A 12,754-nucleotide genomic window follows, 5' to 3' on the forward strand; every position below is an offset into this window, starting at 1 on the left:
GGCCCTTGATGTTGCGCCGATCCAAGCCCACCTAACCTACATTAGCCCACTATCCTCCATATGTCTATCCAATGCCCGTTTAAATGCCCATAAAGAGGGAGAGTCCACCACTGCTACTGGCAGGGCATTCCATGAACTCACGACTCGCTGAGTAAAGAATCTACCCCTAACATCTGTCCTATGTTACCACCCCTTAATTTAAAGCTATGCCCCCTCGTAATAGCTGACTCCATACGTGGAAAAAGGTTCTCATGGTCAACCCTATCTAAACCCCTAATCATCTTGTACCATACCTCATCAGTGAACATCAATAATCCTTATTAAATATATACATCAAGACAGGAAAGAGGAAGAGAAGATATTGTAGAAATCCTACACACTTGGCCCCCAGTTCCGTGTGAACAAAAGTCAGTTGCACATGAATGTACCAACCCTATCCATTTACACAATAGCAACTGGCAAAATACCATTGCATTGTGCTCTTTCACAGATTCCGACGCTGGGTTTACAGGAAGTTGACTGGTAATTATTATAACTTAAGGTGGAACTTTCAGCTTCGTAACCTGAGTGGTCTTCTAATACTAAATTAATTTTATTACTAGGCCATTATTTTTAAATTTATCAACTCAGAGGACCAGGTGGAAAACCTGAAAATTAGCCTTACAATCTTAACTTCAACAGGGTAAAGTCAAGCAGCAGAGTAGAGATAGAAATTCTCTCTGAAACTGAAGGCTTTCTAAGTTTAGGATCAAATCAAAACCTGCCAAGTATTAGTAATGTTACCTGAACTTCAACAATATTAACAGTTTAAAAAAAATCAGAGTATGGATACCTGACAAACACTTTCTAGGTCACAGGTATGTCAATAAGACAGAAAGATTTAACATTTAATCGATTACCCTCCTAGTTCTACAGTTCTCTAGAAGAATGCAGGCTCTTATTTACCTCGGGTATTAGCTTTTCCAGGTGTTCAACTCGATGATCATTTGAGGGGTGTGTGGAAAACCATTCAGGAATTTGAAATGTTCCAGAAACGATCTTCATCAATTCCAATTGTTGCCAATATACACTGCTTGCCCTCACATCAATACATGCCTACAATAATGAAAAATATTTGTGAAATAAAGATTAAAATTAATACATATTTGATTAATCACAATAAATTTGATTTGTCAGCCTTTTGCAATTATGTTTTATAAAAAGCACATTTACATAAGAACACTATAACTTGATTGATTTGTACTGGATTTCACAGTTGTCACATCGATTTGTATGTTGGACTGAAACTAATGGCTGGAGGTGTAGTTCCATTCACTCGCCAAAACGTCGAGGGCAACCCTACTCAGGTAATTTTTAAAAGTCTCAACACAATAGTATACCAATCAGACAGATTAAAATCAACAGTTAGCTGTCTGGTTAAAGGAACTTGTGTGCTTTTACATTCAAAGATCCCATCTCCTCGAGTCGCTAGCCGATCAGTAGGCCATGTGCTCCAATGTGACTGCAGCAACAATGGATGAAACCTCAGAATGTGGATCTTGGAGGAGTCAGTCAGGATCTGGTGGGTAGAAGTCACTGGTGAATATGGAAATAGTCAATGGTGAAATTAACAAATCATCCAACATAGTCTACCTTGGTACCCCAATTAAGAACTCTCCTTCTGCAGTCTCTTCCATGATGAAGACACCCAACCTTTAGTGGCTGGCAGTAGGGGGTGCCTTATCAGCTTCAGCAAGATGAGGCCTTAAGGCAGACGTCAATGCGTAAGATTGCTGTCAACCTTCCATTCCCAAACAAGATTGAAGGGAGTAGTGAATGTCATTGGCTGCTCATATTCTCCTTCACTTCTCTTTGTGTGCCTCCATACCCATTCCAGTGCACCTCATGCTATAGATTATAACCAACTTGTTTCAAAGTGTCACACACAGCTATAATGCAGATGGAACTTGATCCCCGACCTGATGGCCCAAAGGTCACTATTACTGAATCAAAGGAGCCTTTGCGCCTCCTGCTAGACATTTGTTAATCAACCAGTTCACAGATGGTATTACACTCCTCTGCTGCAGGTGGAACTTAAGGCTAGGCCTCCTGGTCTAGGGACAGAGACACCACCACCGAGCCACAACAGTCCATTGCATCTCCTGCTGTGAATTAAGTATTAATTGCATTCACATGGTGATACTAATTAGGTGCTCACCTGCGCTCATAAATACATATAAAAGACAAGCAATTGGCTGAAGCTGCTCGACATTCATTGTGTGGCACTGTATATAAAAAAAATGCTTAACAGTGTATTGAGACCAGACTCACTTTTCCAGCCCTCATTGTCTGGCTATCTCAGTTGTAACATTTTACACTATTAAGCCTTCTCTAATTAAACCTGAAAGGATTCACTGCTGTTGGATCATATTATAACTGAAAGTAACAGCAGCTGCAATATCTCAGACACTCGAATAAAATTTAGCAAAATGCTAGAAGAAATAAAAAGTGGCAAAGAATATTAAAGACCCAAAGGTCAAATGTGGTTTCTTGCCCATGATTTACAGTTACACACCTTGGTGAGATCATGAACTGATAAAAAAATGGAAATAACATTTGTTAACAACAGTGCAGACCTTTATAATGTTAGTTCTGAACATAGTTTAGATATATAGTTTACGTTAAAGCCTTAGAAAGATTCTGTAATTCTACAAAAAGAAAATGACTTGCAATTACAAGATTAACGTCATTCAATCTTACAGCTAGCAAAGATAAAAAAAAATAGTTGAAGCCACCTTGTCTCCTTCCTATTGGAAAGATGTTGTGAAACTTAAAAGGGTTCAGGAAAGGTTTACAAGAATGTTGCCAGGGTTGGAGGATTTGAGCTATAGGGAGAGGCTGAACAGGCTGGGGCTGTTTTCCCTTGAGCATCAGAGGCTGAGGGGTGACCTTATAGAGGTTTACAAAATTATGAAGGGCATGGATAGGGTAAATAGGCAAAGTCTTTTCCCTAGAGTGGGGGAGTCCAGAACTAGAGGGCATAGGTTTAGGGTGAGAGGGGAAAGACATAAAAGAGACCTAATGGGCAAAAAAAATCTCTCCTCCTTCACTTTTTAAACATTTTTTAGACTATAAGTGTTCCACAAAAATGATTTTAAATGAAAAGTATTATGTTTCTGATAATATAACCTATAAGAAAGCCTGTGATTCAGGAGCAGCTGCAAGATTCACCAACTCTTAGTTCACCGTTTTTGTTTTAACGTATTTTTCTAGTCAACCTGATGTCATCAAACACCTCTGGAGCAGGTAGGACTTGATCCCTTGGCCTCCCAATCCAGAAGGATGGACACTACCACTGTGCCAGAAGAGGGCCTCCAAAAGCCTTCAACCTGTTTTTCAATATCAACCTGTCAAAGATATTATTACACACCTCTGGAACAGGTGAGACTTGAATCCTAACCACCCAGTTCAAGGATAAAGACACTACCACTGCCCACAAGAGGGCTGAGATCAAATTCTCAGCCACATTCACTGGGTAACAATTGGATGTAGAAACTATTGCTGCTTTTAACCCCTTACTCAAACCACAATTTCTAACATGCTACAAATTGACTACAATCAATTAATTTAGCACCGATTGATGATTGGAACTAGAGTCATAGAGATGTACAGCACGGAAAGGAACTCTTCGGTCCCACTTGGCCATGCCAATCAGATATCCCAACCCAATCTAGTCCCACCTGCCAGCACCTGGCCCATATCCCTCCAAACACTTCCTGTTCATACTCCCAGCCAGATGCCTTTTAAATGTTGCAGTTGTACCAGCCTCCACCACTTCCTCTGGCTACTCATTCCATACACGTATTACCCTCTGCGTGAAAACGTTGCCCTGTAGGTCTCTTTTATACATTTCCCCTCTCACCCTAAACCTATGCCCTCTAGTTCTGGACTCCCCGACCTCAGGGAAAAGACTTTGTCTATTTATCCTATCCATGCCCCTCATGATTTTATAAACCTCTATAAGGTCACCTCTCCAGGGAAACCAGCCCTAGCCTATTCAACCTCTCCCTATAGTTCAAATCTTCCAACCCTGGCAACATCCTTGTAAATCTTTTCTGATTTCAACTTTCACAAGATCTTTCTGATAGGAAGGAGACCAGAATTGCACGCAATATTCCAAAAGTGGCCTAACCAATGTCCTGTACAGCCACAACATGACCTTCCAAACTCCTGTACTCAATACTCTGACCAATAAAGGAAAGTATACCAAACATCTTCTTCACTATCCTATCTACCTGCGTCTCTACTTTCAAGAAGCTATGAACCTGCACTCCAAGGTCTCTTTGTTTGGACCTTACCATTAAGTGTATAATTCCTGCTAAGCTTTGCTTTCCCAAATGCAGCATCTCACATTTATCTAAATTAAACTCCATCTGCCACTTCTCAGCCCATTGGCCCATCTGGTCCAAATCTTGTTGAAATCTGAGGTAACCCTCTTCGCTGTCCACTACACCTCCAATTTTGGTGTCATCTGCAAACTTACTAACTATACCTCTTATACTCACATCCAAATATTTATATAAATGATAAAAAGTAGCGATCCCAGCACCCACTGGTCACAGGTCTCCAGTCTGAAAAACAATCCTCCACCACCACCCTCTGTTCTTCTACCTTTGAGCCAGTTCTATATCCAATTGGCTAGTTCTCCCTGTATTCCATGAGATCTAAATTTGCTAAACAGTCTCCCACGGGGAACCTTGTCGAAAGCCTTACAGAAGTCCATATAGATCACATCTACCGCTCTGCCCTAATCAGTCCTTCTTCAAAAAACTCAATCACGTTTGTAAGACATGATTTCCCACACACAAAGCCGGTATGTTGATTATCCTTAATCAGTCCTTGCCTTTCCAAATACAGGTACATCCTGTCTCTCGGGATTCCCTCCAATAACTTGCCCACTATTGACGTCAGGCTCACTGGTCCATCGTTCCCTGGCTTGTCCTTACCAACATTTTTAAACAATGGCACCACATTAGCCAACATCCAGTCTTCTGGCACCTCACCTGTGACTATCGATGATACAAATATTTCAGTAAGAGGCCCAGCGATCACTTCCCTAGCTTCCCACAGGGGTCGAGGGTACACCTGATCAGGTCCACTTTTATGCTTTTCAAGACATCCTAACAAGGACCATCTATTTCTCTACATTCTATGTCTTCCATGTACTTTTCCACAGTAAACACTGATGCAAAATACCCCGTTTACTATCTCTCTCATCTCCTGCAGCTCCACACAAAGGCCAACCTGCTGATCCTTGAGGGGCCCTATTCTCTCACCAGTTACCCTTTGGATTCTCCTTAATCATATTTGTCAAAGCTATCTCATGTCTTCTTTTTGCCCTCCTGATTTCCCTCTTAAGTATACTCCTACTGCCTTTATACTCTTCTCAGGATTCACTCGATCTATCCTGTCTATACCTGACACATGCTGCCTCCTTTTTCTGAACCAAACCCTCAATTTCTTTAGTCATTCAGCATTCCCTATACCTACCAGCCTTTCTTTTCACCCTAACAGGAATATACTGTCTCTGGACTCTCATTAACTCATTTCTGAAGGCTTCCCATTTCCCAGCCGTCCCTTTACCTGCGAACATCTGTACCCAATCAGCTTTTGAAGTCCTTGCCTAATCCCATCAAAATTGGCCTTTCTCCAATCTAGAACTTCAACTTTTAGATTTGGTCTGTCCTTTTCCATCACTATTTTAAAACAAATAGAATTATGGTCGCTGGCCTCAAAGTGCTCCCCCACTGACACCTCAGTCACCTGCCCTGCCTAATTTCCCAAGAGTAGGTCAATTTTTGCATCTTCTGTAATAGGTCCACATACTGAATCAGAAAATTTTCTTGTACACACTTAACAAATTCCTCTCCATCTAAACCATGAACACTATGGCAGTCCCAGTCTATGTTTGGAAAGTTAAAATTCCTTACCATAACTACCCTATTATTCTTACAGATAACTGAGCTCTCCTTACAAATTTGCTTTTCAATTTCCCTCTGACTATTTGAGTGTTTTATAATACAATCCCAATAAGGTGATCATCCCTTTCTTATTTCTCAGTTCACCCCAAATAACTTCCCTGGATGTATTTCGGGAATATCCTCCCTCAGTACAGCTGTAATGCTAACCCTTATCAAAAACACCACTCCCCCTCCTCTTTCTGTCCCTTTCTGTCCTTCTTGTAGCATTTGTATCCTGGAACATTAGCTGCCAGTCCTGTCCATCCCTGAACCATGTTTCTATAATTGCTATGATATCCCAGTCCCATGTTCCTAACCATGCCCTGAGTTCAACTTCCTTCCCTGTTAGGCCTCTTGCATTGAAATAAATGCAGTTTAATTTATCAGTCCTACCTTGTTCTCTGCTTTGACTCTACCTGCCCTGACTGTTTGACTCACTTCTGTTCTCAACTGTATCAGTCTCAGATTGATCTCTTTCCTCACTATCTCCCTGGGTCACCACCCACCCACTCACACCTTACTAGTTTAAATCCTCCCGAGCAGCTCGAGCAAATCTCCGTGCCAGTATGTTAGTCCCCTTCCAATTTAGGTGCAATCTGTCCTTCTTGTACAGGTCACTCCTACCCCAAAAGAGTTTCCAATCATCCAAAAATGCGAATCCTTCTCCCATACAACAGCTTCTCAGCTGTGCATTCATTTGCGCTATCCTTCTATTCCTGCCCTCACTAGCTCATAGCACCGGGAGTAATCCAGATATTACTATTCTCAAGGGCCTCCTTTCTAAATTCCAGCCTAACTCTCTGTGATCTCCCTTCAGAATCTCAACATTTTCCCTTGCCATTTCATTGGTTCCAATGTGTACAATGCCTCATGCTGGCCCCTCTCCCCCGTGAGAACATTCTGCACCCTCTCTGAGACATCCTTGATCGTGGCACCAGGGAAGCAACACACCATTCTGATTTTCGCTGCTGGCCACAGAAACATCTGCCTGGACCTCGGACGAGAGAGTGCCCTAACACAATGTATCTCTTGGAAGCTGATGTCCCCTCATTGCATTTGAGCCAGTCTCAATACCAGAACCTTGGCTGTTCGTGCTTTGTTCCCCTGAGAATCCATCACCCCCTACAATTTCCAAAACAGCATACATTTTTGAAATGGTGATAACCACAGAAGACTCCTACACTAACTGTCTACCTCTCTTACCTTTCCTGGAGTTAACCCATCTATGTGATTGTATCTGAGACTTTCCCCCTTCCCATTCGCTGCCATCCATCACCTCGCCTTGTTCTTGTAAATACGTCATTGCCTCTAAGTACCTCTCTATTCGATCCGATTGGATTCGCAACCAATGGCATTTATTGCAGATATAACCCTCAGTAACCCATACACTCTCCCTCAACTCCCACATCTGACATGAGGAGCATATCACTCTCCTGAAGGCCATTTTTGCTTCTTTCAATCTACAGACCGAAACTAGCATTGTCTTGTGCCTCTACAAACCCTGCTCCAGGTTAAATTCATACTTAATCAAGAGACATATCCCAATAAACATGTAAGCAAGAAAGAACCCACTCTACTCACTCCTACAGACTTACTGTGAGGCTACGCTTAAAATATCCACTTATCTGTGACCTCTTCCAAACAGGTTCCTCCAAGGTCAGTTGTGAATTTCACCATTTGTTAATTTTCCCATTCGCATTCCGATGTCCAGTGATACATGAATTCAAACAGCAAAGGCAATAACTGTGCAGGTTTCACTGCTATGTCAGTGTGGGTCTCCCCCCTCTCAACCTCTCTCTCCCCTCCCCCCCACTGCACTGAACTCACCATGTGCTTCCCTTGCCTGTTCCTCTCCCTTTTAAAGGTGCTGATGTTTTGACCTTTTTTTTTCCAAAGTTCCAAAACAATGCAACATATAAAACAGTAATTGCTGCTCCTGGAATTCGAAGAAATCACCTCCAACACTGAAAATACTTCAAAAAAGGAACAGCTGTTACAGCCAGAAATTTTTACCATCTTCCATCTTGGATTACCCAGAATCCTTTACATGACCACTGAAGTTTGGGCCACTAGGTGAAAGTCATTGAGACATGCTGCATGAGCCTTCTTAGGCACAGGGATGATGTTGGCTCTCTTGAAACAGGCAGGGACAGCGGTCTTCTGAAGAGAGATGTTGAAGATGTCCAAGAAGACCTCTGCCAGTTGCTCTGCTCATGCTCTGAGTGCACGACCTAGTATTCTGCCTGGTCCCATCGGTTTCCTTGGATCACATGAAGGAAAACTGATCTGACCTCTGATGCAGTGACTATTGGGATCAGTTCATCAGGACTTGTTGGAATAGGTGTTACCTCTCCGCCAAAAGTCTGCTTAAAGTGAGCACAGAAGGCGTTGAGATGATCTGGGAGGTATATTAGATTAGATTCACTACAGTATGGAAACAGGCCCTTCAGCCCACCAGGTCCACACCGACCCTCCGAAGAGTAACCCACCAGACCCATTAGCCTACCCCTATATTTACTAATGCACCAAACAATATGGGCAATTTAGCATGGCCAATTCACCAGACCTCAACATCCTTGGATTGTGGGAGGAAACCCACAGAGACAGGGAGAATGCACAATCTCTACACAGTCATCCGAGATAGGAATTGAACGGGGGTCCTTGGCGCTGTGAGGCAGAAGTGCTAACCACTGAGCCATCGTGCCACCCCAGAGGACACCCGGACCAACCAACCCAACCACCCGTGGCTCAACACTTTAACTCCCCCTCCCACACCACCAAGGACATGCAGGTCCTTGGACTCCTCCATCACACCTCATCTTCCGCCTAGGAACCCTCCAAACACAAGGGATGAACTCAGATTTCTCCAGTTTCCTCATTTCCCCTCCCCCCATCTTGTCTCAGTCAAATCCCTCGAACTCAGCACCGCCTTCCTAACCTGCAATCTTCTTCCTGACCTCTCCGCCCCCCCACCCTCACTCCAGCCTTGACCTCCTTCCATCTATCGCATCTCCAACGCCCCTCCCCCAAGTCCCTCCTCCCTACCTTTTATCTTAGCCTGCTGGACACACTTTCCTCATTCCTGAAGAAGGGCTTATGCCCGAAACGTCGATTCTCCTGTTCCTTGGATGCTGCCTGATCTGCTGCACTTTTCCAGCAACACATTTTCAGCTCTGATCTCCAGCATCTGCAGTCCTCACTTTCTCCTCGAAGATTTTAACCTACTGCGAATCCTCTTGCAAGGATGCCTTCCTTGAAGAAGTTCTCTTCCTCCCTCTGCAAGGATTTCAGTGAGTCCCTCTCTCACTGCACACCCCAGGTCTTCTCCTCTACACAGAAGCTCTTCAGCCACGTTCTCAAACAGACTCGCTACCACAGCCACATCTCTTTCCTCAGCACCTGCCTACGGAATGTTCGCTTCCCCGGTCCCCAACGCCTTATCTTCACCATGGACATCCAGTCCCTGTACACCTCCAACTCCCATCACGAAGGACTCAAAGCCCTCCGCTTCTTCCTTTCCTGCCGTACCAACCAGTACCCTTCCACTGACACCCTCCTTCGACTGACTGAACTGGTCCTCATCCTGAACAACTTCTCTTTCCAATCCTCCCACTTCCTCCAAACCAAAGGAGTAGCCATGGGCACCCGCATGGGCCCCAGCTATGCCTGCCTCTTCGTAGGATATGTGGAACAGTCCATCTTCCGCAACTACACTGGCACCACCCCCCACCTTTTCCTCCGCTACATCGATGACTGTATCGGCGCAGCCTCGTGCTCCCACGAGGAGGTTGAACAGTTCACCCACTTTACCAACACCTTCCACCCCGACCTCAAATTCACCTGGACCGTCTCAGACTCCTCCCTCCCCTTCCTAGACCTTTCCATTTCTATCTCGGACGACCGAATCAACACGGACATTTACTATAAACCGACTGACTCCCACAGCTACTTAAACTACACCTTCTCCCACTCTGCCCCCTGTAAAAACGCCATCCCATATTCCCAATTCCTTCGTCTCTGCCACATCTGCTCCCAGGAGGACCAGTTCCAATACTGTACAACCCAGATGGCCTCCTTCTTCAAAGACCGCAATTCTCCCCCCCAGACATGATCGACGATGCCCGCCACCGCATCTTCTCCACTTCCCGCTCCTCCGCCCTTGAGCCCCACCCCTCCAAACGCCACCAGGACAGAACCCCACTGGTTCTCACCTACCACCCCACCAAACTCCATATGCAGCGTATCATCTGCCGTCATTTCCGCCACCTCCAAATGGACCCCATCACCAGGGATATATTTCCCTCCCCTCCCCTAGCAGCGTTCCAAGAAGACCACTCCCTCCGTGACTCCCTCATCAGGTCCACACCCCCCACCAATCCAACCTCCACTCCCGGCACCTTCCCCTGCAACCACAAGAAATGCAAAACTTGCGCCCACACCTCCTTCCTTACTTCTCGCCAAGGCCCCAGGGGATCCTTCCATATCCGCCACAAATTCACCTGCATTTCCACACACATCATCCACTGGGGAGACAGGCCGCCTACTTGCGGAATGTTTCAGAGAACACCTCTGGAACACCCGGACCAACCAACCCAACCACCCCATGGCTCAACACTTTAACTCCCCCTCCCACTCCACCAAGGACATGCAGGTCCTTGGACTCCTCCATCGCCAAACCATAACAACACGATGGTTAGAGGAAGAGTGCCTCATCTTCCGCCTAGGAACCCTCCAAACACAAGGGATGAACTCAGATTTCTCCAGTTTCCTCATTTCCCCTCCCCCCATCTTGTCTCAGTCAAATCCCTCGAACTCAGCACCGCCTTCCTAACCTGCAATCTTCTTCCTGACCTCTCCGCCCCCACCCCACTCCGGCCTTTCACCCTCACCTTGACCTCCTTCCACCTATTGCATCTCCATCGCCCCTCCCCCAAGTCCCTCCTCCCTACCTTTTATCTTAGCCTGCTGGACACACTTTCCTCATTCCTGAAGAAGGGCTTATGCCCGAAACGTCGATTCTCCTGTTCCTTGGATGCTGGCTGACCTGCTGCGCTTTTCCAGCAATACATTTTTAGCTCTGATCACCAGCATCTGCAGTCCTCACTTTCTTCTCGAAGAACATCCTTGTAAATCTTGTCTGAACTATTTCAAGTTATACAACATCCTTCCCATAGCATGGAGACCAGAATTGCGCACAGTATTCCAAAAATGACCTAACCAATGTCCTATACAGCTGCACCATGACTTGCTAAATCTAACATTCAATACACTGACTATTAATGACAAGCATTCTAAATGTCTTCTTCACTATACTTTCCAGGAACTATGAACTTGCACTCCAAGGTCTCTTTGTTCAGCAACACTCCCCAGGACCTTACCATTAAGTGCATAAGGCCAGCCCTGATTTGCCTTTACAAAATGCAGCACCTCACATTTTCCTAAATTAAACTCCATCTGCCACTCCTCGGACCATTGGCCCATCCGATCAAGATCCCACTGTACTCTGAGGTAACCTTCTTCACTGTCCACTACTCTCAAAAATATATGTGAAGAAGGAGAGACTGTTTTACATTTTGAAGAAAGAACATTATTTTCTCAAACGGAGTTTGAGTGGGAGAGGCCTCCAACTATTTGTCAAGTTCTGATCTGGAGAAGGAGTTTTTCAATGTTTGAAACTTCATACTTCAATAGAAGAAATTCACAAGTGAAAAAATGCAAAGAAGGAGAGATTGTTTTTATATAGAGAGCTTCTGGAGAGGCCTACACGCAGACAGCTCTGGAGAGATTTTTTTTTGATGCAGAGTTTAATGCTGACAGTTGGGGTACTTGAGGAGTCCCCTGTGTCAAGTTCATAGAGTCATAGAGATGTACAGCACAGAAGCAGACTCTTCGGACCAACTCGTCCATGCCAGCCAGATATCCCAACCTAATCTAGTCCCATTTGCCAGCACGTGGCCCATATTCCTCTGAACTCTTCCTATTCAAATACCCATCTGGATGCCGTTTAAATGTTGCAATTGTACCAGCCTCCACCACTTCCTCTGGCAGCTCATTCCATACATGTACCACCCTCTGCATGAAAACGTTGCCCCTTAGGTCCCTTTTATATCATTCCCCCCTCACCCTAAACCTATGCCCTCTAGTTCTGGACTCCTCCACCTCAGGAAAAATCCTATCCATGCCCCTCATGATTTTATAAACCTCTATAAGGTCACCGCTCAGCCTTTGATGCTCCAGGAAAACCAGCCCCAGCCTGTTCAGCCTCTCCCTATAGCTCAAATCCTCCAACCCTGTCAACATCCTAGTAAATCTCTTCTGAACCCTTTCAAGTTTCACAACATCTGTCCAATAGGAAAGCATCCAGAATTGCACACAATATTCCAAGAGTGGCCCAACTAATGTCCCGTTCAGCTGCAAAATGACCTTCTAACTCCTATATTTCATATTCTGACCAATAAAGGAAAGCATACTAAATGCCTTCTTCAGTATCCTATCTGCCTGCGACTCTACTTTCAAGAAGCTATGAACCTGCACTCCAAGGTCTCTTTGTACAGCAACACTCCCTAGGACCATACCACATACCATTAAGTGTATAAGTCCTGCTCTGATTTGCCTTTCGAAATTGCAGCACCTCACACTTTTCTAAATTAAACTCCATCTGCCACTCCTCAACCCACTGGCCCATCTGATCAAGATCCCATTGAAATCTGAGGTAACCTTCTTCACTATCCATTACATTTCTAATTTTGGAGACA

General features: G+C 44.8%; 1 protein-coding gene across 1 annotated transcript in view; it reads right to left on the reverse strand.

Moving 5' to 3' along the window:
- oma1 (OMA1 zinc metallopeptidase) overlaps positions 1–12,754 on the reverse strand; it is a 74,886-nt gene that overhangs the window by 22,000 nt on the left and 40,132 nt on the right. The window contains exon 8 of the mRNA XM_060829801.1: positions 946–1,095. Within this exon, the coding sequence (XP_060685784.1) occupies positions 946–1,095 (150 nt within the window). The remainder of the gene's footprint in view (positions 1–945; positions 1,096–12,754) is intronic.

The sequence above is a fragment of the Hemiscyllium ocellatum genome, chromosome 9 (assembly GCF_020745735.1).
Source record: "Hemiscyllium ocellatum isolate sHemOce1 chromosome 9, sHemOce1.pat.X.cur, whole genome shotgun sequence".
Taxonomy (NCBI): domain Eukaryota; kingdom Metazoa; phylum Chordata; class Chondrichthyes; order Orectolobiformes; family Hemiscylliidae; genus Hemiscyllium; species Hemiscyllium ocellatum.